Source organism: Prinia subflava, chromosome 18 (genome assembly GCF_021018805.1).
Source record: "Prinia subflava isolate CZ2003 ecotype Zambia chromosome 18, Cam_Psub_1.2, whole genome shotgun sequence".
NCBI classification, from domain to species: Eukaryota; Metazoa; Chordata; class Aves; order Passeriformes; family Cisticolidae; genus Prinia; species Prinia subflava.
In genome coordinates this window covers 2,070,219-2,097,563 of record NC_086264.1, presented here as the reverse complement: position 1 = coordinate 2,097,563, position 27,345 = coordinate 2,070,219, and the positions used below count along the sequence as shown (strand labels likewise).

The following is a 27,345-nucleotide window of genomic DNA, read 5'->3' as shown; positions in this document are numbered from 1 at the left end:
CGGGCCCGGGCCGCGTTGCCATGGCGCCGTGCGGGCCGTTTCCGGGGCGGGCCGCGCGGGGGCTGCCGGGAGCGGCATGGCTCGCTAGGCGGCGGCGGCGCGCGGGTGAGCGGGCGCGCGCGGGGCCGCCGTGAGGGGACCGGGGCAGGGAGCGGGGTTGGGACCGGGACGGGAGCGGAGAGGGCGGCGCGGGAGCGGCTTCCCCGCTCCGTGCGCCGGTACAGGGGCGGCGAGGCGCCGGCATCCTCCGGTCGGTTGTTTCCGGTCGCCCGCCCGCCGCGCTGCCACTTTGTTCCGCCCTGCCGGTGGCCGTGAGGTCCCTCGTTAACCTGGTACCCGGCTTTCCTGCCCTGCTATGACCGTGAAGGGTGGTTCGGCATTCCCATTCACACTCCTTAAGGTTCCGGTAGTGCGCTGACACCTTGACTCTGTTATTTAAGTCCGTATTCGGGAAAAGGAGGAACAAAAAAGAAATAAATTGCTCCCCAGGGATGTGGTCACAGCACCAATCCTGACACAGATCACGGAGCGTTTGGACCACACTCCCAGGCCCGGAGTGGGATTTTTGGCGTGTCCTGTGTAGGACTAAGAGTTGGACATAGTGGTGAGAGCCTATGAGTCCCATTGAATTCAGCATATTCCGTGATAAACAGATACTTCTGCTCCTAAGTAATTTAGTGACGCCGACGCCTTTTTCTCGCCCTTTCCCCGTGGCAGAATCATGGACCCCAGCTTGCTGAGGGAGCGGGAGCTGTTCAAAAAGCGAGCCCTCTCCACGCCGGCCGTAGAGAAACGCCCAGCACTCTCCTCGGACTCCTCTGCTTCCAAGAAGAAGAAAGCCAAGGTAGAACAAGGGGGCTCCTCCACCTCAAAGCAAAATACAGGTGGGTGGACGTCTCCTGTCCAGCAGCTGCTTGGTGTTTCCCACTGTTTGCCTTTAAGCTATGGTTTGTTAATGTGAATAACACTGCATCTGTGAGTTTTACTGGTGGCTGTTGTCGTTCTTTCTCTTAAATTACTACTTCTGTTGAGAAGTCACTTGCACAATGTGAAAAACCCATTCCCTGCTGTGTTAAGCCTCATCCCATGGCTTGTTGCTCTGTTGAAGGAATCGCTATTGCCAAAACGATTGATGCGAAGCTGTGCTTTGGTTTGTGGATTTCAGTGCTTGCTGGACAGGCAGTGGCAGTGGTGTCATTCATTTTCTCTGTGTTTGGCCTGTTGGATAGGGCCTGGAGCGATCTGGCCTAGTGGAAGGTGTCCCCATGGCAGGGGTTGGAACTGTCCAGCCCAAACCGTTCCATGGTTCTGTGATTATTTCTGGCAAAAGAGCACCTAAAACATGTAGGTGTAACTGAGGTAAAAAATGTAAAACTTTTAACTGTAGGTGGAAGGGATTTTGCTAGGTGCACCTTGTCTGGCTTGCATGTTGGAATTAGCAGTTGTCCTTGTTTTACCTGGGAGCTAAGCTTTGCTCATGAGCACCAGGCATTCCAGAGGTTTCTGCCTGTTTTACTGAGGAGTTGTGTCGTTTCCCTGGGATGGTGGCACTGATAGTGCATCTCTCAGTATCAAATAAACAGTTAATAAAGCAGCACCAGAAACAGTGGGAGTGTGTGCAGAGTGCAGCACTGGGGAGAGGATTTGCTCTGAAAGCAGTGGCAGTTCTCAAGTGTACTTTAAAGGTCAGATCAAATGCCAGGAGTTACCAAACCACAAAATACCCTGTTGTGCAAACCCAGTCCATGCTCATATTTTGAATAATACCACCCATGGCTCTCTCCTGAACTCCGAAAGAAACAATAGAGCTAAAAACAACAGAGAAGAACGTCAGGGAGTTTGGGAGGAGTGAAGCATCTTCTATCCCAGGGGAAGAGTTGGGAATTTGGGTATGTGTCTGCAGCTTCTCAGGCACCAAATAAAGTATCAGCCAGACATTCTAAAATAAATCAAGGGAGGCCAGGTTTCCATCCATCCCTTTTTCACACTCTCCAAATAAAACAAAATTCTACGTGGAATATCCTAAGCTGCGTCACTGGGGTGAGCGGGGTTTGCTGGGAGGAAGGGATGGGGAGTCAGGAAGAGGGCAGAGGGTACAAATGTGAGTCTGATCTGGAGGATTTGAGCAGATAAAGAGGGTTTTATTTTATTTCTGTGGTTTTGGTGGGCTTAGGGTTTCTTTAAGTGCTTTTGTGGCTGTCAGACAATTGGCTTACACAAACAGGGACCCGGCGAGGCCCTGAGGAAATAAACTTGATCTTTTGTGCTGCTGGCTGCATTCCAGGCAGTACCAGAAAGGTTCCAGGGTTTCTACAACGTTTTTGTGCTGCAGAGTCAAAATCCATTGCCTCAAAACCCACTTTTTATTTCACTTGATGACAGGTGACAGGTTGGTGTCAGAGACGTTGGGTCTGGGGAGGTGGAGTAAAAACCTGAAGCTGAGGAGTCCCTGTCCCACCACCCCAAATAAACAAAAGCTACGGCGGTCAGTCCTAGTTTTGTTGTGCAGTGGCCACAGAGGTGATAAATGGAGTCATGGTGTTTGTGTGTTGGCTCTGATGGTCCCTGGGTGTGTAGTGCCCTCAGGTCCTCCCTCACCCTGTGGTTCTGTGATTCTATGGCTCAGAGAACCTGCCCTTGTCACTTTTTGGGCGACGAGAGGTATGGAGACCATGCTAATCTTCAAATGACTGCACAGCTAAATCTGGCCTCTCTGTGAAGTCTGGCTCTAAGCTTCCCACTGCTCCTACAGCGATTGCTATACAGACACTATTAAACATTATTTCATCAAATTATTTGAAAAAATTCAAAACTGGTTTACTCAGTTCAGAATAGGAACTGGGAAATAAATGACATGGGTCAAATCTGTTTGATTCATTTTATTAATTGGTGGTAAATTGCGGCTGTGGTCTTAGTCTTTGTCTTAAGACCTTTGTCTCAGTGGTCTCCACCAAGAGTAGTCAAGAGCTGAAATCTTCAGGGGCTGTTTAGTGGGAAAGAATCATCCTGAGTCTTCTCTGGTACTGTGCAAGGGGACACCTTTGTCTTCTGTTCCTTGTACCCACACCCAATCCCCTTTGTAGACCTGTGAAATAAAAAGCTGGGATGAGTCCCAAGATTTGTCATTCTGTGTGCTTCTAGGGAAGGCGTTCTCTGCCAAAGCAGCAGAGGCTGGCATGTTGCACACACTGCCCTCTTGTGTGCAGCCACGATGGGCATTTTGTGGGATTGCTGCAAGTGTCCAGAGCATTTGCTTTTAGGAAAGAGACATTAATTAATTCAGTGCATCCCAGTGGCTACTCTGGCCTCTCGAGCAGGACTTCCCAGCCTGATGCTGTCACCTATAGCAGAAGGTAACGTGTCATCCTCATCACCACTGACGTTATCTTCATCAGACATCTTGGTGTGAGTCCTGGATTATCTTGTACTTGGAGCTTCCATCCACTGTGCTTTTGATTTTGAGCTTGAAGCATTCTCCACTTGGGGGACTGGTCCTGGCCAAACTTCACTGCAAGAAGTGTGTCTGAGATGAATGGTTGTGAGGATTTGTGGCTGCAGGAGGGAGGCTGCTTCTCCAGGTGAATCACTGGACTGGCTGTGCTAGCTCGTAGTGCCCTGGGTGCCTTGTGACTCCATCTCCCCAGCCAGGAGCAGCATGTGTCAATTAGCAAGTCTTCCACTGTGTCCAGATCTTCTGGAGCTTAGTCATGCTCTGCCTGAGAGAGGGATTTGATACATATATAAAAAAGAGATCATTACAGGTACTGGCCATAGCACAAAGGTTTTTTTGGACATGGATGGACTGTGACATCACTTATGGCCGTGGCCATTTAGGTGGGTTTTGTTTTCTTCATGTCAGGAGTGTTTTCTGGGGTTAATACAGGTAAATAACTTGTCCCACTTGTAGCTTTGTTCTGGGACATTCTGTGTGTGAAGGAGTGTGAAGGACTTGCCAGGAGTTACTGATGGCCACGCTGTTGGACACTGTTGTTACACTTGTCATTTTTAACTGCAAAACTTGAATGGTTTTAAAAATCACAGACACAACACAGCTACAGAGGACTGGTGAGCCAGAGGTGTGAGGGTGCTGTGGTCAGGAAGGGGTGAGTGTGAACTCTGGGATGTGTCAGCAGGCAGATGAAGTCAAGTGAGATTCTCTTGTGCAAAGTGAAGCTGCCCTCTCTAGCACAGGGCTGATCCTGGTGTGGCCTTGTGTTGGCAGCTGAAAGCTGCACATGTGCTGGGTGACATCCCCCTCTTCAGTGTGGGAGATCTGTGGCCCATCTCCCTGCATTCTTGGCAAGAACTCCACCAGCTCCAGTTTGGCTTTGAAAGTTTAGGATAGGGATGATAGATCCAGCATGTCCAACTCCCTGTAGTATTGTGGTTGCCACTGAAGCAGCAGCCTTGGGGTAGAGAATTATCCCTGTTCACTTCCAGCAGGATTTTTGGAAAGGGTCAGATATTCTGAAGGTAACGGGTATGCAGGTGTCAACACCCAGAAATTGTTGGCCAGTACGGGGAGAACAGTTCCCTGGAACTGGAGAAGTGGGGGAAGAAAGGGTCAAACCACCCTTAGGAGGACCAGAAAAGACCATTTTAGAGACCCATTTCTTGTTGGCTTAGTTTTCCTCCCACCACCCTCCCTTCTAAACGCAAGAAACCCATAATAAAAAGTGCTGCCAAAGGCTGGAATCCACCCAGTCCTCTCCTGCCTGTAGGGTCTCTTCTGTTCAACCCTTCTCTCCCAACTTTTTTCTTACCCCTTGTCTGTCTGTCCTGTCCCTGTGTGGTTGACTCAGTTGGACAGCGCTGCTGTCTTTGCACTGAATGTGATCAGACTGTTGAATGTTTTATAGGTGTTTTCTTCAGTTAAGCAACACAGTTTTATGCATGTTAGGCAACATTTGTTCTGTCAGGTAGACAAAATTCTATGCTAATCACTCAGTATAAACATGAAAAGTTCATCTAAAAACAAAAATCGTTTTCCTTCCCATAACACTGCAATAGATTGTCTTTCTGCTAAGCACTTGGAAAGCCTTTGCCAATTATTCCAGCTCACCTCCAGAGATGAAATTGCATGGATATTCAAGTCCAAAAGAAAAAAAGACATGACTTGCTCATTGTAAGGTACAAGAGGCTTCATTTGAGCCGTCAAACCAAGTTCTCCAAGTGCAGGTGCTCGGTGCTTCCTACACCACCTCTGTTTCACGCTTCCTGAAGCTGTTCATCATCGCTCTGACGGGATTGGGCGCGTTCTCCAAGTCTTTCACAGTTTTGTTTTTCACGCAGCAGCAACAGTCCAGCAGTTCATACAGGAAAGCCAACACCACCAGAGAAACCACAGTGAAGATGAAAATGATCAGGATAACAAAGCAGGCAGTGTTCCAGTTGTCATGGAAAGGGTAAATCTTTTGCACTTGAAAGCCCAGATACTGGGAAATGGATGTAGTAGTCTCATTCCAGTGAGTGCTGTTGAGGGTTGCCATTCTTGAAGAGCTGTCTGAGTATGCTCACTGGCACAGATTTGGGAGCTGAAACACAAAAACAAAGCTGTTGAGGACTCTGTCAATCAAGGACATGCTGTGATATTTATCACAAATTGGACCTATTTAAACTCAGACTAAGTGCTCAAAGTTTCTACAGACATGGATTGTTGCATACTTATATTTGCTCATCAAAATATCCAACTCCAGACATGCAAGTTTATGATAGGATGAGAACATTTAATTTGGCAGTGTCTGGTTCATGCAGGCATCATGTGGTGCAAGTTATTCAGGAATGAGAGAGCTTTGCTTCTTTGTTTCAATTTTATGCACAAAGCTTATAAACTAGATTTTCAAGGTGTACAGTGATTTCAGCCACCTGTTCATTCTCAGTCTTGAGGCTGCCATTTGCATGGTGTGAAACACGTTATTATCTTGGAATTGCCTGTTAACACAGACCTGTTCACCTGCAAAACTCTCGTGACTTCAGGAGGGCAGATTTCCTGGTGTGTTAATACCCCTGCTCTTCCACTGCTGAGTAATTTGTGCTGGAGAAACTTGGCTGCCCAGATGGCACTGAGAGTGTTTGGAAATCTTGTTTGTGGTGCCGTATCCATTGGGGTGGGTGACAAGGAAAACCCAACCCTTCCTGGGGAGTTCTTACTTCTTACTTTCAGCTCTGCCTAAGCCTGGCCCCAGCACTGTCTGTTGGCACCCAGCAGAGGAAGAGGCTGCTCTGTGGTTGGGGGGGAGATGAAGCAAGAAGTTGGCTTCAGCAAATCTGTCTCTGCTCAATGGTCTAAAGTAATAAACCTTGTCCAAGGAGCTACAGTAACTTCTAGTTATCTGCTGTGGCTCTAGGACGTCATAATAACCTTTGAATCTCTCAGGCAATTTAAAACTGGGTGTGGGAAGAGGAGGTCAAGTCAGATCTCCATATTTCCTTGAGGGAATAGCAAGGAGTTTTTAGGTGGAACGTGGTGGTGATGGTATCTACTAAAGCAGTCTGAGCACCTGTCCTTATTTCTGTGAAATTCTTAAAGAAAAGGTTATAGTGAAAACCAGGATCATGCTGCCAAACCAGCTTGTGATCTGTGTCTTATTTTTATTGTTCAAATATTATACATTTAGTTCTTTATCCTTCTGTCTTCAATGGATTTAAATTGAAATGAAAGAGCTTTGTTGTTGGGAAGGTCCCTGGTATTAGCATTCCATACAGACATTTACTGGAGCAGTTGCAGTAACTTACTGTTTCCTCTGTTAAATCTGTAACTGAGTACACAAATTAGTAATTGAATATACAAAGTATGACTGAGATGGATGGGATTAATTAAACTGTTGGTGGGTTCTTTCCTTAAACAAAACTTTACAGAGCAAATCCAAGCTAAAAATACTCCTGGCTTGGGTGAAGTCCTGGCTTCAAGAGAATGGCTTGATTTGGTCACGGTCTGGGAAGGAAACTCAGCCAGCGTGTTATGAGGCTAAAAGTCATGAGGGTTTTTGAAGGGTTGGCTTGAAGACTTATTTTAAAATAATCCATGAGAGAAAGAGGAGGGGGGAGCTGAATAAAAGGATTTGGAGTCCCCTTTGAGGAGTAATTAAAATAAGCAGGATTTAATTGTGTATTTTAAATGGCAAGAGGATACCTTTGGGAAAGAAAGGAGTTCTGTTTTGAACTTTGTAAACAGATTTCTAAGACTGAGGGTTTTGCTGGAATCTGTTAAGTGTAAATTTGCTCACTCTGTAAACACCAGGCACAAAAATAGACTGTTTCTGTAATTAAAAATTCAGTAATTTCAGGGGTTTTTTTCATTTATATTGCTCAAATTGGGCAAAATCTGGGACCACTTGAGGAACCTGTCATGTCTGCATTACAAAGCCAGCACCGTTTGCCAGCACAGCTCTCTGCCAAGGCAGCAGCTCTGTTCCCAAGAGGAGAGGAGCGTCTTGGGCACGGCACGGCCAGGCAGGAGCCGTGCCGGCAGCACGGCGCAGTGCAGCCGCCATTCCCTGCCCACTCCACAGGCTCCATCGGGGCAGCCATTCCCTGCCCACTCCACCATTCCCTGCCCACTCCACAGGCTCCATCGGGGCAGCCATTCCCTCCCCACTCCACCATTCCCTGCCCACTCCACAGGCTCCATCGGGGCAGCCATTCCCTGCCCACTCCACAGGCTCCATCGGGGCAGCCATTCCCTGCCCACTCCACAGGCTCCATCGGGGCAGCCATTCCCTCCCCACTCCACCATTCCCTGCCCACTCCACAGGCTCCATCGGGGCAGCCATTCCCTGCCCACTCCACAGGCTCCATCGGGGCAGCCATTCCCTCCCCACTCCACCATTCTCTCTCCACTCCACAGGCTCCATCGGGGCAGCCATTCCCTGCCCACTCCACCATTCCCTGCCCACTCCACAGGCTCCATCGGGACAGCCATTCCCTCCCCACTCCGCCATTCCCTCCCCACTCCACAGGCTCCATTGGGGCAGCCATTCCCTCCCCACTCCAGAGCTACCAACAGGGCAGAGGTTTGCAGTGGAGAGATGTTTGTATTTATGCCAGGACGTGGAATTTAATGCTCCTTGAGGAGGAGGATGATCTCCTTAGATTTAAATGAGGTGAGGCAGATAAAGACCAGCTACTCTTTGCTGTAATTATTAAAGTACAAGGCTGAAATAGCTGTTGCCAACTATTCAGAATTAAAACAGCACTAATGAGATTAATGTCCTTGAGAGCTGTCAAAAATGGGCTGGTTTCCTGCAGTTTTATTTATTTTGTAACGCCACAGTTCAGATTCGTATCATCAGCCAGTCTGATTTGCAATCAAGTCAGCAATTGTATGTATCCAAAATGCAGTGAGTTAAATATTTAATGAACTAGTTCCTCTAATATCTGCACTAGGTTTTAATTTAAAAGCATTAGCATCTTTGGGCACTGCAGAGGAGCAGCTTCATTTGAAATCATATTCACGGAGTAGAGGGAAATGACTGGCAGAAAATCCTTTTAATGCAGTACTGAGGAAGTCCTGTTTAAGAAAGCACTGAGCAGACATCTCGGGGTAAAAGCATTTACAAATCTCAGGTGCATTCTAACCCGGCTGTTTGCAATTGTATCGACGGCTGCTCCAGGATTTCCAGAGATAACAGCAGGCAGTGGGATTTTCTCCCTACCCAGTGTATACCACATCTCTAGAACAGGTTTCATCTTCCACACACACAGATCTCTTTTAGGCAGCCTAATTTACGGAATATCCCCTGGGAGGTAACATTCCTCAAATTTCGGCTGGAGCTGTCTTTGTTTTAAGGAAAACCCTTTTGCTGTCATTTCTGTGAAAACACATAGAATCAATCACAAGGAATGTGAGGCTGCAGGAAACCAGCCACCTCCCCTGTAAGGACGAAATCCATTTTGTTTACTGAATCTTGGCTTGTTGTGTTAGCTTTGCTGTAAGATGGAGTGGTCATCAATTTTCCATTAGTGCACAGATGGTGAAAGTGCTTGTCTGATCGTGCAAGACAAGCTCCTCCACATTCAGCAGGATAAACCCAGCTCAGCCTAGAGAAAAATCATTCTGATTCCAAGAAGCTTTTTACAGGTTCTCAGCTTACAGGCATATTTTCTTTCAGTAATCAAGATAAACCTCAGAGAATGTTATAAAATGATACACACCTACCTCTTGTGTGAAAGGATGCTGAGAGAGCGCCGTTCTGGTCCCTTTTTTTAGTGCAGCCTATGGCACAGCTAAGATGGAGCTTTCCTTCCATTGGCCAGAGCACGATGCTGCTGACAACTTCCTTTGTGCTCATTTGCATCGAGCCCTCAACCCCAGGAGTAAATCATTCATAAATATGATTCTTACTGTCTGCAATACGAAGCAAACCCCTCCCTTTCTTGTTTTTCGGGATGTGATGAGCTCGTTAGGAGAGGAGCGCGCAGGGAGCGCGCGTTGGCCACGACCCCGCTCTGCTTTGTGCTCGAATCAGCCATCAAACCATGACGTTTGAAGTGTTAATATCTGCAGATTTCCAGCCTCACGGTGTGATTAGATTCTCTTGGCATGAACTGTAGCAGGCTACAACCAGGCAGATTAAACAAGATAATCTTCCTGATTCGATTGACAGAACAAAAACATGATAAGTCGTCTTTAACTGTTTGTTGTACCTCTGAATTTGTTTTGGTCAATTCAGGCCTCCCATTACATCTGTGATTTTTCTATTTATTTATAAAATGTCATAGACATTAAAATTCATCTTAAAAGGGAACCCTCTAGTGGAAAATCCCTGCGGGCCACATCTTCAGGGGAGCTGGCTTTTGATTTTCCTCCTTTCACCATGTTAATTTAGTAACCAGAATAAAATACTCTTCTGTAGCTGGAGTTACACTGATTCTTCTATGTTAATTTTAGAATTGTTGTGCTGTGTAAAAGCCTCTAAGACGATGTCACGTAACATTTTCACGATTCTGTTCTTTTCTCTCGCTCCACTGATTTTTCCACAGAAATAATAGGAGCTCCATATCTCTGAGATAGCTATTGTCCTGTCAGATGTGCTTAGAAATCACCAGAGGATTAAACAATCCCCACGGTGACAAAGAGATGATGTTCTTTTACTGGAGTAGCTGAAATTCCAAAATACTGCTGCCATCAGGTTTGAGCAGTGTTGTGCTGTAATGGGCCTGTGGCTTGTGATAGTGGTTTGTGGATATTTGTGTTTAATGTGCTGTGCTAATAGCTGACGTTAATGAGATGGTGCTTAACAACCTTGCAAGAATTTTTGAAACAAAATGATAGCAAACTTGATAAAGACAACCACAGTTGACAACAGAAGGGTTCTGAGTTGTTGTTCCAGTTGTGCAACACACCAGGTTGAGTTGGTTTGCATTTGTATGGGTCTTCTGTAATGTTTAATAAATTCTCAACTAGAACTGCTTTAAACAAGAATTTAAAATAACCAACAGCCTTCCTTTACCTGCTGTGTAACCACTGAGTGCCTTTTGGGAAGAAGGGAAGCTTTCTGCCCCCATCCCAGCAGCAGGAAGTACTGGTGGAGCAAATGCAGTGCTTTATTTCAGCATGGATTAATGTAATGTAAATTATTATGGGATGTTAAGCCACCAAATGAAACGTGTTCTCTTGTGGCAGTAACTCTGCAGTCACTTGCTGCTTTCTTAACTTTCTATTTGTGGTGTTCTGCTGAGAAATGTTCCAGAGCTGTGTCCTCTGGGTCTGCATCAAGATGTGTGCAAGGACTCACCTGGGGGGGGCTGCTTCTGCCACTCCTGTTCTGTCCATAGTTGTAATTTCAAAAGCTGCTGGAAGTGAGAACGTGATGGAGCTCAGAGCCAACAGGAAGGTATCAAAGCATCCTCTAATTGTTTTCTTTCCTTGTAGATCACAGCAATGGATCATTTAACTTGAAAGCCCTTTCAGGAGGCTCTGGCTACAAGTTTGGAGTCCTTGCTAAAATAGTGAATTATATGAAGGTATGGTGTCTTGGTGTATAATAATACTGGTTTAAAATACTTCAGTTATTTCTTGTCCTGTGGTAGCTGGAAAATGCTGAAAGTTTCAACCTCTGAAATTATTTTATGTCAAGAGTGAGAATTTCAAGAAACTGCTTGTTAAATTCAAAGTGCTGTCAGTAAATGAAATTGTCAACATATCGTTCCATAATAAAAATCCTAATTATCCCAGGTTACTTCAAACCAAGATAATGGGGTTTATTTGCAGGAATTTCAAGATGCTGACAGGCTTTGGGATTCATGGGCTATTGATCAAAATGAAGTGTAGTTTGGTGCCCATCTTAGTTAGTTTTTGGTGATGGAGTTGCTGAATAAGGTGAGTACAGAACTGTAATAGATGCTGTTTGCTTTTCCAGACCCGGCACCAGCGCGGTGATACGCATCCGTTAACCCTGGAAGAGATCCTGGATGAAACACAGCATTTGGATATTGGACTCAAACAGAAACAATGGTTAATGAGCGAGGTAAAGAAAACACATGTTCGGATTTTCATTAAAGGATTCTGATAAACCTGAATATACACCTTTATTAAATTATTAAATATCCAATCCCTGCTTCAAGAAACTACTAAGTCAGATTGTAATATTCCTTGCTGCTGGCACTAATATTCTGGGGAACTGAAACCTCTGCTCTGGCAGTGTTGGTTGTGAGGGAAGCTTGACTTAGCTGAAGTCTTTCAAAAGGTAGCTCCAGGTTTCTTCCATAATGAACCAGAATATCAGAATGGAATGGAAGAGCTCCTCCCAAGAAGCGTATATAAAATTATTGCTGAGCTTTTGCCAGATGAGAAAAGGTAAACAAATACCCTGCAGCACCAAAATTGGGTCCCTTCTCTGTTAGAGGTGCTCTGTGTTGTGGTGAATTATGCCTAGGCTGGTGGATCTAGGATCCAAGGATGTAAAATCTGTTTAAACTCAAACCTCCAACCTGGCAGCTCTAATATGTGGCTCATGTGCTCAAAAGCACAACAGAAAAAAAAGTAGTAAAGTGTCTGCACTGTTTCAAGGTTTGAAATTTCTGTCCCTATTACAGGCTCTAGTCAACAATCCGAAAATAGAAGTTGTGGATGGGAAGTATGCTTTCAAACCCAAGTACAACTTGAAAGACAAAAAGGCTCTGCTCAGGCTCCTGGACAAGCATGACCAGCGAGGGCTGGGGGGAATCCTTCTGGAAGACATCGAGGAAGGGCTGCCCAATGCACAGAAAGCCATAAAGGTGAGGAACACGTGTCTGCAGTTCAGCTGGTTCACATCTCAGAGAGAAGAGAGACACTAAGAGTTTTCTCGTGAGTTGTTTCTGGTTTTTTGATAACTCAGAAGCTATTTCAGCAGATCTAATATTGTGGCCATTTCTGTATTTCATCCTTTATGTTCAGATTTGCCCTGATGTCTCAGCACAGCTCTCAGAGCTCTTTCTCACAAAAGGCTTGTGATCTCCCATGTTCCAATTGTAGGCATTTAGTTCTGCTTTCACACCTTGACCTCAGTCCTCTGAATCTCATTTGTGATTTATTAGTGTACTCATGTGTTTCATGGCCAGCTACTTTGCAGTATCTCCAGTTTGCTGTTGCTTTTTGTATCACAAGGTCTGGCTCTGTTGGAGTTGGAGACCTTCAGCTTGGAAACAAAGTGATTTTGAGTTGTTCTTTTGTATTTGTTTTTGAGGCTTTAGGGGACCAGATCATCTTTGTTAATCGCCCTGATAAGAAGAAAATTCTTTTCTACAATGACAAGAGCTGTCACTTTGCTGTGGATGAAGGTAAGTGTTGTGTTGTTTTATGTAGGTTTCCATGACAGTTGATCTGAATTCATCTTAAGCACCTCTGTGTATAAGCAGTCCTCAGGTAGAGCAGTCTTTTAAGGTGATAATGAAACATTAGGTGTGTCCAGGTGTGAGGGGAATGTTTATATTAACAAGAGGCTAGTGAGAGCAGTGAGTGAGTCCAGTGGTAATGTCCTCTGCCTTAGGATGGGTACACTGGAACGTGGCACCAGGAATCCAAGAGTTGTCTTCAAGGGTAGTGGTACAGAAGAGACTGGAAACCACCTCACTGTGAATAAAATGGCATCTAACATTCTGCTGCCTAAGGGGAAGCCAAAAAACCCCAAAGGAATGATTGGTGGGTGAAAGGGTTTTTTAGAGTTTTTTTCCAGGTCATTAACCATGTGCCTTTTATTGGTGAATGCAGCAAGAAGCCATAAATGGGACAGAAGGAGGAAGCACAGAGGGATGAGATGTGAGCAAAATTCTTGAGAAGGGGGCGGTTACAACTGGGAAGAGAGCACAGATGTGGGACAGCTCTGCTGCCCAGGGCTGGAGTGGATTTGGGGCTTCGTAAGTTCAGCGTGTTTGCTGTGTCACAAACAGTGGTAAAATCCTCCGGTGCCATTTTGTGCACAGAAACTAATTATGGAAATCAGGGTGTGTTCCAGTAATGACATTAATGCCAGCATCAGGTGTCTGTAAACGCAGAAAGAGGAAGGCATGCTGTGTCAGAAGTTCTTATTTTCAGTGACTCAACGACACTGAAGACTTTTCTTTTGTTAATGTATTGTTCTTGTAACATGACACATTGCATCACATTATGTATGGTAAAAAAAAGAATTTTGATACAAATTTGAACTGCTCTACTTACGGGACCACAGGGGGATGTATAAAGATCTTTCTTTCTTTGCCTTCCTCCAAGGGAATCTTTATTTCCAACAGAATTTAGCAATTGAAGATGTGTATGATTAACTGTTTGTTATGTACTGAGAGTACACACTTGTAATCTCAGTAATAATAGCTTTATTTCACAAAGGTGATTAAGTAGAGGTGACATCTACAGCATTTAAAAATATGAAAAATATTTCAAAAGGTTGAAGTGAATTTAAACAATAATTTCTGTCATTTCTTGATAGCAGCAGTGAAACTATATGCAAAATGCAGAATGGATTCCCTGGGAAATTTCTGATTTCCAGGTGTTTAGGATTTTACCATGAACCTTGTCATTTGGTTGAAGCAGTGCCTCTTTAGTCAATCAGCCCACAGTTTTTGGATGTCTGAATATGGCCAAAACATTTAGAAATCAGTGCTCCTGCAGTAACTTTTGAGACAGAGCTTTTAAGTTTTAGTCACTGGTTGTATCATAGTCGTGTTGCTAAATGAATATTTGTTCCTGTGCATCTTTTTCCAGATAGCAGGAACCCAGCCACATGAAAACAGTTATCAGAGGGAAGTCTCTACCCTGTTGCTATTAGATTAGAATAACTCCAGGATCAACTGTGAAATTTCATAACAGAGCCCATTTTGTTAAGATGTAGGCTGAGGCATCAGGCAGCCAGGATAAATCCTGGGCTCTTCTTACACAAGACATGTTGTAGCACACCCGTGATTACTGGGGAGCAAGCAGTGCGAGAGGGAGGAAGATGTTAAAAAAGCATTGCTGTCAGAGGGAGGAAGAGGTTAAAAACCCCTTTAAAACGCCTGGCCTTCTGCTGAAGGAAGGCATTTAAGCCTGCAGTGTGTGAACTGAAGGGGTCCAGTGTGCAGCGTTTGTAGTTCAAGGTGCCTCTGCTTCCTTTTATCCGCAGGTGGCAGCAGCTTCCCATCGGAGCCAGAAGTGATGTTTTGTTGTTGCTCTGTTCCTGCTGGGTTTGGTTTTCCTTTTGATGCTTTGTTCTGAGAGGGGGCAAGAATATTTTCTCTTTTGTGACTATTGTGATCCACCTGCGTATTGCCACAGTGCTGGAAACATCCCTGAGTGGGTTCACTCACTCGCTGCAGCTGGAGCAGGTCCTTTTTCCAACCATGTTATCCTGTGACGAAGGAAACCCGTCCTTCCTGAGCAGCTTTGCTTTAGGATCCTTTCCAGAGCAGCAGAAGGGTGTCTCTTAGGGAGTCACTGGCAGAATTGTCTGTGCACAGGATGAGTTATGACACGTCTCTGCCTTAGCAATGCTACTGCAGCTCATTATCTCCAGCAACGTTAAAATGAAGTTTTTAAAAGACTGCAAAATAAGCCTTGAAGTGTTGGCAGACTCTTTGATCTAGCAGCCGATGACAGTTCAAAATATGTTTCTAGTTTAATGTTTATCCTCAGAAATAAGGTCTCTGTGCTCCTCGGTGCACAGTGCTGCCGTATGACATCCCAGTTCAGAACATGTGTTGGCTGAGGTTGATAGCCTTGACAAGCCGGGTGTCCTCTCCCGCTGCTGCCTGAGCTCCATCAGCAGAGAAAGAGGAGCTGCCAGGGCAGCTTGGAGCTCTCTGCCTGGAGTGGTGGGAGGATCTGCTTTCTGGTAGTGCCTGCCTCTGCCCTTGATGGCTGCACGAGGTTTTTTTTTCTCCCCCTGTGAAAATAAATCCCAATGTATCGCAGCAACGGAGCGGTGCCTATATATCGTGATCTCAAGGGTACTGGAGAGGGTTTTAGCAGTCAGGAACGGCTTTTGTTCTTGCTTTTATGTGATTAGCCGAGGAAGGTTCAGATTGCATGTGTTCCTTCTGGACTTCCTGGCTAATTAATCTACTGTCAGTGGTGCGGAGCTGAAAGTGTTTATAAAAGCAGGGCCAGATTTCAGGTGCTTCAGCCAAGTCAAACGCTGCCTTTTTGTGCTGGGGCGAAGCACTTTGCATGTGAACAAGGCTTTCACCCCTGTGCTGAATGCTGAAAGGCCAGTTTGATTGCCTAACTGCTAGAGATGGTATCTTTCCCAGCTGAATGCACTGTAGGAAGTATTTTTTTGCTAAAAAGTTCGCATACTTAATTATTTTAAAATTCTTCCTAAGCCTTTGAAGGGCTTTAGAGAATGGCCAAAGCTTCTTAAATTTAACACTGTGAAAACTGCTTGGGATCAGTGCTGATTTACAGCTGTGGTGTTCCAGGGGCAGCACAGATTTAGCATCAAGCACCTTTTGCTTCTGGTATAAATCCAGTCCTGTGTTCTCTGGACTGTTAGGAGTTTTGTTTCTTCCCTTCTACACTCTAATTGTCTGTTTTTGTCCTTTGCTCAGCTTTTGGCTTGGCTCACTGAAGATTTTTAAGCTGTTTTTAATCTCTGGCAGATTTTATTACCTGTGTGATGTATCAGTTTATCAGTTTATCTCCACAACCATCTCAACCTTTCTGCAAGAGCAGGTGAGGCAGTCAGAAGTGCTGGATAAGCCTCTCCAAAGTCACCAGGCAGTCATTTACCCATGACTTCATTCCCCAAATGTAAGCATTTATAGAGAGGAAGTGTGTTAGAGTATAATCACTCAGGGTATGTCAGTGCAAATTGTTTTCATCTATGAGGCACCTTGTGATGCTGTAAAATCAAGGTAACTGTGCATTCTTACCCCTTGAGTATTTCAGAGAGAGAAGGTGTCTGCAAAATCTTCCTTACGCTGCCCTCTGCTTAGCTCTGAGTTGGTTCCTGCTGGTTAGAGCTCATTGTTTTGAGTCTGTGCATGCAGACTTCATCTTGCTGGAGTTGTCAGCAAACATCTAACTGGCTTTTCAGCCAGCTGCTGGTCTCATTTTCACCTCTTAGTACTCAAAAGACCAGAATCTAGCTCTTTGGAGGAGCAAGGAAGCTGCCTGTGAGTAGGGCTGATTCTGTCCAGTTTCTGAGTTGAAATGTTTTAGTGATCAGTTTGCAAGATAATTGTTTATAGGATTTGTTCATGACACTTGCCGCAGTACTGGGATCACAGCTTTCTGCCTCTTCTCGGGAAGATCTGCATTGGAATCAGGACTTGAAAGCTTTGTGGAAAATGCAAATCTCTGTGAGGGTTCAAAGCACCTGCACGGCTTTGACCAGCAGCTCTTGGGAAATTTCTCCCCTGGGGATTTTTTCTGGGCTCTGTTGTCAAAGCAGCCTAAGCCGTGCAGAGATTGTCGGCTTGCCTGAGTGCAGCCTGCTGCGATCAGGTGAAGCCTTGCTGTCTTTTTATCCTCCTGTAGCCATTTTACTTTTATTCTGGCTGATGTATAAAACAATTTAGTGGCTCTGAAAGAAGAGTCTCTCACCTTTTCTGTGCTGTGATGGTGTCAAGATCACCCAGCAGTGAACAGGACACGGAGAAGGAAAATGGAATGTGCTCTGTAATCATAATGGCTCCAGGCACCTCGGGAATGTGTACATCCCAACCTGTTCTCCATGGCTGGCTGACAAGAAAGACCTTGTGAAAAATGGATCTGGTCTACTGAAGCCTTCCCTAGGACCTGCCTTCTGCCACCCTTGTGTGCTCTTCAGACACACAGCACAAAGGCCAGGGTGACAGCATTTCCAATTCTGCTCAAGGAAGCCGGGAGAAGTCTTTCCCTATGTCAGGTCAAGGGTGTATTTTCTGAGGTGCAGAAGTACCACAGCTACAAATGCAGAGGGTTGTTTCTTGAGAGCTGTAGTCATTGCCAGCTTTTCCCACAGGTTCTCATATTTCAGAGAGTATGTCACAATAATTCAGAGAGTGTATTCCCAAGGTCTAAACTTTCCCTGGCTGATAGGGGCATAGTCCTTGGAGACTTAAAAACTTGACAGGTAATGTGTAAATGGTTCAGTGCCAGCCATCCAGCTGCTCTCTTTCTTCAGACCTTGCATTAAACCCAGTGTCTGGTGTTACACCAAGTCAGTTTTGTGATGAGATGATGAATGGATCTCCCTTTCCTTTTAGATGACACACTAAGTGCGGACAGCTCGTATGCACTGAAGGATGGCAGCTCCCTGTGCTTCTCCACCTTTATCCTGTACTTTTAGTTCCAAACCAGTCCTTCAATGTGGAGTGTTTCCATGTTGTTGTGACTCCCTCTTTCCTAGGTAGTGAAGAATTTTAAAGCCCTACATGGAGCTCCAGCATGGGAAGATTCTTTTGCAATTACTGCAATCAAAGCAGTGGTGCTGAAAGCAGCCTGATTTATGGAGGAGTTTTTAAATGGAGTTGCAGAATATGATACAGCGACTCTGGTGGGGCCAATTAGTGGATTAAATTATCTGTATGTAAAGTCCATTTTAGCTCTGCAGTTTTGGATCTTGGTGCCTGTTCCATTTGTATTTCTTGGCCAAGTTTAAAAGATGGATGTGAAGCTGGAGTGATGTTATAACTATGGCACTACAAGAAATGCAGAGTGCTGTAGTTAGATATTAACTGTGATCTGCACTTCTGTGCATGCTGATCCCTGAAGAGCTGACCATTTATTTTCTAGTGTTTAATTTTTCACTTCTGTTCCCCAGAAGAATGTAGACCGGTTTAACCTTAAGCACCTATCCTCAGCTTTCCTTTTTTTTGCACCAGGGCGTATTTGTCCATATATCCTGAACTCTAATAAGGAAACACATTTGTTTGGAGCAGGATATTATAAATAAGAGGACAAACCTTCTCCACTCGCTGCAGCAGGATGAGGTGAGGGATGATCAGTGATAGCAGGCACCACCAGCTATGCTGAAAGCCTGGAATCCCCCTCAAAATGGATTAGCTGATGGAGAATGTCTTGGCTGTAGTGTCAGTCCTTGCCTTAAGGGATGTGCACAGTGATCCCAGGGCGCTGAATAGCCTCTGTGAGAAACAAGCTGTGAGCTATCTCCCTGTAACCAAAAGTAGTGTTTTGACAGGTCTTGGTTCTCTTCAAAACCCCACTGCATTACCAAAAATGAACACCCAAGTTCTTCAGTCGTTCTTCACTGGTGAAATTCCTTTCTTTTGTTTCCTGGAAAGCTGGGACAGTCTCTTACTGTTGGCAACAGGAAGAAGAGAAACGCCTGAGACTCAAAGCATGTATTTGCATAGAAAAACAAGGTGCCTTAGGTAGGGAATTGTTCCAAGGGCAGGAACTGGGTTGGTTTTGTACACTTTCATTTCATTGCAGTGTGCCCAGAGCCGGGGTACCTGTGGTAAATGGGCACTGGAGCATCTCATCCCGTGCTGCAACAGGACGGATCCTTAAGCATGCAGAGGTTGTGGTTGTTTTGACAACCGTATACTAAATTTATCTGGAAATAAAGGGAAAAATTTAGTCTTGCCTTGCTATGTGTGCCTCGTGTTTTATTTATAGTTTGTTAGCCAGACCTGCTGACAGGATGTATCTTAACTCCCTGCCTGGGGAATGAAGGGAGGTAGGATCGTACCAGCCGCTGCCTGGAGAAGGCATTCCAGAGGCTCTGTGAAACTTTACGTGAGGCAGAAAGTGTGCAGGCAGATGGCAGCTGCTCTAATTAAGACTTACTGTCTCTGTCTGTTTTCCTGCTGCAGTGGTTTTTAAGGTGTCTCTCTTCTTTTTAACACCACAGGAATTTTAGTACTTTGTTATCTGTAGAGCACGGTATGGATCATATTGCAGTGATAAACGAGCTCAGAGCACTGAAGTGAGTGTCTTGAACCTTCAGTAAATTAGACGAAGGGATGAGAAGTCTCCCAAGTCAGTGGCAGCTGAAGATGTGTAAATGAAGTTGCCATTTATGGTTAGGGATTGCCCTTCATCAGGGTCTATGAAACTCATTCACAGCCTACACTCATTCACAGCTCTAGAGATCCCAGGCAAAAAAAAGACTCCCATAGCAAATAAACATGAAAATCACAGGTTGCCTCCGGGTGCTCCTGATGCTCGAGTGCAGTTTAGCTTGAGGGTGTTTTGTTGTTATTTTGTTGGCTGGAATTTCATCTTTTCGGGTTTGGGGTGTTTTTGGCAATGCATCAGCGTTTGGAGCGGGTGAAGGCTGTGCTGAGTGAGTGCCTGCTGGCAGTGACAGACTGACGTGCCAGAATGTTTCAGTGTTTGGAATCAAGTCTCTCTCCTTCCCTTCCTGTGGGGTCTTTGCCCAGGATTTGCTCACTGGGATATATAAAACAGGGTTTGTTGTTTCAGAATTCCAGAAGCTGTGGAGGAGCATTCCCGTGGATTCTATGGACGAGGAGAAGATAGAAGAGTATCTGAAACGACAGGGTATTTCTTCCATGCAAGAAACCGGACCAAAGAAAATAGTAAGAGATACAAATTATAGATCTTCCTTGGAAATCCCCACTTTCTGATCCCACAGTGGTAATTCCAAATCGTGTTGGTGAGCCTGTGCACAGCTTTGTGGAGCTTGGGGAAGTGTGACCAATGTTAAAAACTGGAAAAACCAAGTGCTGCAGCCAGCGGCCAGAGATTTTTATGACTCGTTAGAGCCAATTAATCTGAGCAGCATCAAAAGAGGGCAAACGCCAGGAATCCCCATGAGCTGCACAGTGGAAGATTCTGCTTGAAGCTGTACAATAAATACATCAAGAGTAGTAGTATTTTGGGGGAAGGGGGGGTGGGTGCTGGTGTTTAACTTTTCTGCTAAATAGCTTTGAAATCCTAATCGGATTGTGGATAGAACTATGGGCCGTGTACCTGCTTCTGTAGCTGCATGGGATGGTTTGGAACCTGCACTTACAAGTGCCAGCTTTACTGAGATACCAGGGCTCTGGGGTACCGTGGCTCTGCTCTGTCCCCAGGGTCATCTCCCTGCCTGCATTGGAACTGGAAGCTGTTGCTTCTCTGGATGCCAGCACTTCCCTTCCCTGCCCACCCCTTTTTCTGGCAGAGCTCATCTTTCGCAGCAGTGGTGACCAGCACGGTGTCCCAGGGCAGGACAGATGTCACAGATCTTCTGACTCCTGTTTGTTTCTTCTCGCAGGCTCCCATTCAGAGGAGGAAGAAACCTGCTTCTCAGAAGAAACGCCGGTTTAAGACTCACAATGACCACTTGGTTGGAGTATTAAAAGATTACTCTGATGTGGTTCCTGGCAAGCAGTGAGCGGTTGAATTCTGGAGCAAACGCGCGTTTCTAGACGGGCTTTCTGCTGCTGGGGCTCGGTGTCTGCTCACAGGAGGACTGACTGTATATAATAATGTGATGTGTTTCCCCCACCCCAGCAACTGCCGAGGTGAAACAGGTCAGTTTAAGAGCAAGTATGAGCTACTAAATTTAGAGGGTAATTTAATTAGCTGATGGGAAACGTGTCTTCTTCGAGTAAGAGGTTCTCACTAGTTGCCTGTTGGCATAGGGTGATAAATGGTGCTCAGCATGTAATGCAGGAATTCCTGCTCAGTGCTTAACTCTGCTTTTACAATGCTTAATGGGTATTTACCTGGAATTACTTACAAGGGGCTTTCTAGTGGGATTGAATACAGCATTTGTTTTACCTCTTTCAGGAAAACCTTTTCCTAAAATCACTGCAGGCAAAGTTTCTTTCACAGTCAAATACACCCGCGGTTCGTATGCTTCTTCCTTGCCGTGGGACTGAACTTTACTGAAAGGCGGTGATATCTGAGACTCAAACTCAGAAAACCCCCTCTCCCGAAATCCCAGCAGGCTGTGGGAAGGGATGCAGCCAGAGCTTCCTAATGTTAATTAGGAATTGCCCTTGGCCATGTCTCCTCACTGTTGTGGGTACAAGTGCGTTGCACCTTCTGCTCTGTGCACAGGAGGGAAATAAAATGACGGTGTAATACTGAAGTGTTTTTTTTCTTTGAAGTAATAAATTTACAATGCAGGTTTCCAGTGTTGCTTCCTTAAAGAATGAGAGAATCAGCAACTTTTGTTCTTGTTGCATTTTCCTTTTCATGGAGGTGAAGGAGTCTTTGCTGTATTTTTATCCTCACAGTGACTTACTGTTCTAGGCTAACGCTGTCGTCTTTTTAATGATGGCTGGGGAGAGGGGAGGAACCACCTTAAATGCAAGCTCCCTTCTAGATGCCTGATGTTCTGTGCAGCACAGCCTTCCATGGAATGTGGCCAAATCGTGTCCTCTTGATAACTTATTTTGATGTTCCGAGCCAGAGCCGGTCAGTGCTGATCCTGTTTTCATGGCGCTGCAGGAGAGGAGCTGTTTCTCTGCTCTTCCAGGGTTGGGATCAAAGATGAAAGAGGTGCCTGCAGCTCCCCACCGATGGCAGATTGCTGCTGCCTGAGCACAGGCTGTTGTCTTGCTTGATGCAGCCGGGGTCGAAGCAGAGGCCGTCGCATGTGGACACGTGAGCAGATGAAGAATGAGGCTTTGTTGCTGTCGCACTGAACAAGTTCTGGCAGCTTGGGGAAATAGGCTTCTGTAAGTGCAGCATTTATCCTCCTGGTATTAAAGGCTGCTCTTCTGAGAAACAGACAGCACTTCCAGCATTGCACATGTCAGCCCTGTTTAAGGAGCTGTCAAATGCCATTAGGAGGTTTCTTCTATTATTTTATATATATATATTTCATGCTTTTTAAATATATATATGTATATATATATATATATAAAAGCATGCTGCTCCAGATGGTTTTGAAACTTTTTCTTTCCTGTATCTTCCAGGTCAGCACAAACAATTCCTCTTGACGCTTTTTAATTTTCCATTACATTTCTGCCTTAAGTACCTACAGCACACTTGCAAAACTGTTCACCTCTCTTCTGTCATCTTCACTCAAAGAAAAAAAGGTTCCCTTCCGTCTGCTGTATCTTTGAGCAGTGATTTTTTGGTGGTGGTGCTTGGACAACAGCAGGGCTCTGAGTTGCCTTTCCTGCCTTTGAGGAGTCTCATGGAGTAACTTCCCAGTTATCTTACATCACCCTGCCCTTTCTCTATGAACCAAAGCTGGCTGTAAGGTAGGCTACCTGCTTTGTTTCTCTGCTCAAGTGATTAGGATAATAGAGTCTGAGTCTAAAGAAATCGCCTCCAGCTACTTTGAAAGATTAAAAATATGTTAGGTCAGAAAACAGAGCAGGAAAGGGAAGGTGACTGTGAGCTCTGTGTGTTGCCTTGTTGCACTGGCCTTGTCAGGCTCCAGCGTTCAAAGGAGCAAAAGGGTCCAGGTGGTGTCCAGTTGGAAAGCCTGAATTAGAGGCTTTGCCTCACTGGTGGATGTCTTCTCAGCAATAGCAGCAGAAAGGGCATAAATACGTTTTGCAGCTTGTTAGGGTAAAATCTGAAAAACAGCTGAAGGGGAACACACATTGGCCTGCTAGTGGAGTCATGGACTATAGACAAGCAGTGGTGAAGAAAACAAGTTCAGACAGTAAGCACAGAATTGTAGAATCCCAGACTGCTTTGGGTTGGAAGGGATCTTAAAGCCCATCCCATTCCAACGCCCTGCCATGGGCAGGGATACCTTCCACTAGACCCGGTTGCTCCAAACCCACTCCAACCCAGCCTTGGACACTTCCAGGGATGGAGCAACCACAGCTCTGCGTAATCTGGGCCCGGGCCACAGCACCCTCACAGGAAAGTCTTTCTCCATACATCTGAGCTGAATTTCCCCTCTTTCAGTTTGTACCCATTCCCCCTTGTCCTGTCACTACAGTCCCTGATGAAGAGTCCCCCTCTGGCTTCCTTCTTGGCCCCTCCAGATACTGGAGTGGGCTGTCCATACAACCTCCTCCAGGGTGAACAGGCCCAATTTTCTAAGCCTGTCAAAAAGAAGAGGAGTGTGAGCTCATCTCTTTTGTATAGACTTCAGGAGTTGGATTTTGTTTCTCAAAAATGCTGAAACCATTTTAGTGCCATTCCAGTCCACTTCAGTCTTTTCATTACATCCTGATCAGGCTTTTTGCTGAAGTTCAGCTGTTAAAAACATAAACCTCCTTCATATCCCTCCAGGATCTTCTCTTGTGTTCTTTGTCTGGCAGAATGACTCTCCCGGTGGCCAAAATCACCATGCCCTCAGCTTGCTTACCTTGGCAGAACCCTTCTTCCCTCAGACTGGCATTGCAAAGGGCTGCTGAGAGGCATCATATTCTGTCCTGGTAGTCCTGGGTCATTATCCCATTTTTCTCCTCCTTCCCTGGAAGCATCTGCTGCAAACCAGGAAGATGAGAGTACTTGTGCTGAGAACATAGAATAGAATATTTCAGATGGAAGCAATCTGTGGCAGACACCTTGGTCTCAGGAAGGTTCATTGGCAAACCCATCTCAGTGCTGTCTTTACCTGTCCCTGCCTCTTCCACTCTCCTGAGGCTCCTGTCCAGCAAAGACATTGCTCCCTCAGCTCCAGAATTTGGTGGGGTCATCCTCACAAGGTTTTCTTTTTTAAAGGACAAGTTGAACAGCCCAGGAGTGTCCCACATCTAAACATGGATCTCTACTAACTAACTTCTCTCCTAAAAGTTGCTCTAACTGAAGAGCTGTTCTACCTCGTCCTCCATTGTGATGATCCTTCTGGAAGGGGATGGAAAACAGCAGGATTGTGTATGGTTGAATGAGAAAACTGACATAAGGCGATGTGTACGAGAGCTAATCTATAATTCATCACGATCATTCCAGGCTTTTAGAAAGCGGAGGAGAGCGAGGCGAGGGAGCCCTGAGAAGGGGTATGGAGGCCCTGCACGTGGCTGCACCAGCGAGGGCTGTCACTTCCGATGAGCACGGGCGGGCGGTGCCGGGCCACCAGGGAGAGCCGCGCTCCCGCTACCTGCTGAAGGAGGGGCTGCCTTTGCACATGACTACAAGCAACCGTGGTGCTGACAGCTCATTATTTCCAGCTTTGTTGCTCACTTTCCGGTCGTTGCTAATGTACCAGGCCCAAATTCCTTTGTGTGTTACTGCCTCGGGGGCCTCTGGCGGCTCCTGCTTCTGGGGGAAGGTTGTCCTGTAGAGCCAGTGCTTAGTGTTGGCTGGTTGAGACTGGCAAGGCTAACCACTGACAGCCATCAGGAGAGGAGGGCTTGGCTCTCAGCCTGCCTGGTGCTGGCTTCCTTCTGCTGGCAGCGTCAGGGATCTGGCAGACGAGGTGCTCTGGGATTTGATCTCCTCCAGGGGTAGAGAGGGTCTGCCCTGGCACTGTTCCTCAGGTCTGTCCTTGGGCTCTGTGGGTGTGTTCTGACCGTGTCGGTGTTGTCAGCCCTGCGCAGGCTCTCTGGACATAGCCCTGCAGAGCAGATAAGGCAGATTGGCATCTCCCCAGAAGAGAGGGCTTGCCTGGACACAGCAGGGCTCCCTGCTATTGCACAGCTGTAGCTGTTCTCTTCCCAAGTGAGGTGACCGCAGCCTGCGCCGCTCCAGCAGGAGCAAGGGAAGCAGTTGGCTCTCTGCTCAGCACTAGGGAGCTCACACCTGGACATTGTGTCCAGTTTAGGCCACCGCCTCTGTTCAGTCACTGCTGCATCCCCAGGGATGCTGGTTGGAGCTCCCAGGCTGGTCAGGGCTGGGGGCAGAGGGCTCCGTGGAGAGCTGGGACTGCTCAGTGTGTTGAGCAGGTGGCCAGGGGTGTATCTAATCACAAGGTACAGCGGTGTGAAGGGCAGGAAGGAGGATTATGTGGTCAAATGCTTTTGGCAGCTACGGCAGATGACATAATAGGGGAATGTGGGAAGTTTGGCTTGGATGTTAGGAAAAAAACAGCTGGTGGGGAGATGTCTCCATCCATGGAGGGTTCAAGTATTGCCTAGACAAGACCAGGCTGCCCAGGTCTCTTGGTGGCAACAGTCCTGTTGTAAGAAGGAGGTTGGATCAGAGACCTCCCTGCAGCCTCTTCTACCCACAGGCACCTGTGGATCCAAGCCCTGGTTCCTTCAATGCCTCCTGGTGTGCTGTAAGAGCAGTTTTTGTTTCCCCCAGCTTGCTTTCCTGCTGCTTTGGCTTGCAGTGGCCTCTGTGTTACTCAACAGCCCAGGAAAAACAGTCATGACTCCGAAAACCCATCAGTGCTTCTGTGGCTGGGATTCACGTGTCGAGCTGCACCGGCCTCGTGGGTTGGACATTGTGCAGAATACAAGCACAGCAGGGGAAAAGGATGGTTAAGGCAGGAGGCTGTCCTGCCATTAAGTTAATTTTTTGACTATATACCTGCACTTCTGGGCTTGCATCCAAGGCCTGAAGTACTTGTGCGGTTTTCTTCCTGCCTCCATCAGTTTGGTTGTGTTCTTTATTCCCTCCTGAGCTGGTTATTAATTATGGAGACTGCTGAGATGAAGTCCAGACTCTGCTAATGGTTGACTTCCCAGTGTTTCAGAGGCAGCATTTCAGGGACCTGCTAATGGTATATCTCAGCTTCACTTTTTTAAGCCCCACTGTCATCTTGGTTTGTACCCTGAGTGCGGCAGGTCGCAGTGTTCAGGTGTTGGCTTGAGCCTGGCTCTCACATCTGCAGCATCCAGCTCATCCCCCTGGATTGGAATGTCCTCCTTTTCGTGCTGGCAGGGAGAACAGAGCAGCATTGCCTGGCAGCTGTCAGGCAGTGCAGTGACCCTTGCAGGGTGACACCTCTCAGTTTCCCCTTTAGGAATAAGGGGGACAAATCCATGCTGAGCGCTGTGCCGGGCCCCAGCTATCCTCACAAAGCCACCCATCTCTTTGCTCTTAGCCACTGGCTTCCCTCACAGCCTGTGTCTCAGCCTTTAAAGCTGCTTGGCCAAGCCCTGGTGCTCTCACGTCTCTCCCAGCCTTGTTATTCCTTCTCCCCCCATCCCATGAGGGCACTGGGCTTGCTCCTCCTCCCTGCCCCATCTGGGCTGCGGGTGCTGCCAGCATTGGCGCCTGCTCCGTCTGCCCTTTGCTCTCCCTGGCCTGGCTGGTGCATCTCCATTCCTGCAGCAGGATTCCCTGTCCCTTCTGCTGCTGCCAGACCATCTGCCCCAAATCCTCGGAGAGATATGGCCCTCCTTCTCCCACCTTGTTCCCATTGCTCTGCCGTTCACCTGTGTCCATCTGAAGTGGAGAATCAGTGCTGTATTTTTTCTCACAGACCCTGCCAGGCTGTTCCCTGCCTTTGCAGCTGCTTCCAGCCTGCTGCCGGTCAGCCAACCTCTGTGCAGGGATGCACAGGAAGGAGCCGCCTGCATTCCTTCCTCCCTGAGCTTGCTCGTGTGCTAGGGGGATGGGAGAAAGGGACTTGGGAAACGAAAACAATGAGAGCGCAAAATCTCTGCCTGTTCATATCCCCCAGGACTTATCCCTTGTATCGGATGGCAGCACGGGCCTGGGAGTCCCTGATCCCGTTTTGCAATTCTCCAGTGTCAGCCAGCAGCTTGGGCCTTCCTGTAAGTGCCCCAATGGTCACAGGGAAGGAATGTTCCCCCGGCCACAGGGGGAAAGGTCACCGCGGGCAAAGGGGACGCCAGGCCAGCTGCATGCCGCTCCCGCCCCGTGCTGATGAGGGCAATGCTCATCAGCACAGAGACAAAAACAGGCTGGCTTATGGGGGAAATTGGAAAAAAAAATGGTTCAAGAGGTTAAATATTTTGGGCAAGGCCCCACTTCCTTTCACAGGGAAGATCTGGGAGAAGATGCAATGCCCAGGCAAAATCCAGGATGTGTGCACATTTCACAGCTCTCTTAGCTGGAGGATGTTTGCTGCTGAATCTGCTCCCAAAAACATCTGTGTGTCCCTTAAAGTGGTGCCTGGGACAGAGGTTTTGGCCAGTTGCTGCTGCTCAGAGCAAGCAGCTCTT

General features: G+C 46.6%; 2 protein-coding genes across 3 annotated transcripts; one reads left to right on the top strand and one right to left on the bottom strand.

Moving 5' to 3' along the window:
- The first annotated feature begins 30 nt into the window (after positions 1-30).
- GTF2E2 (general transcription factor IIE subunit 2) lies at positions 31-21,484 on the top strand. 2 transcript variants are annotated; one of them, XM_063415438.1, is made up of 8 exons: positions 31-105; positions 718-884; positions 10,874-10,965; positions 11,361-11,468; positions 12,037-12,219; positions 12,669-12,762; positions 19,826-19,941; positions 20,622-21,484. In XM_063415438.1, exons 2-8 carry the CDS (start codon positions 722-724, stop codon positions 20,739-20,741), a joined length of 876 nt encoding a protein of 291 aa, XP_063271508.1. In that variant the 5' UTR covers positions 31-105; positions 718-721; the 3' UTR covers positions 20,742-21,484. The 2 variants fall into 2 exon arrangements, with proteins under 2 accessions (XP_063271508.1, XP_063271505.1); XM_063415435.1 differs by lacking the exon at positions 31-105 and adding an exon at positions 176-604.
- On the bottom strand, positions 3,977-10,027 carry SMIM18 (small integral membrane protein 18). Its single transcript, XM_063415204.1, has 2 exons — positions 9,158-10,027; positions 3,977-5,534 (listed from the first exon to the last, which is right to left on the bottom strand). Exon 2 carries the CDS (start codon positions 5,487-5,489, stop codon positions 5,193-5,195), a length of 297 nt encoding a protein of 98 aa, XP_063271274.1. The 5' UTR covers positions 5,490-5,534; positions 9,158-10,027; the 3' UTR covers positions 3,977-5,192.
- Positions 21,485-27,345: the final 5,861 nt, after the last annotated feature.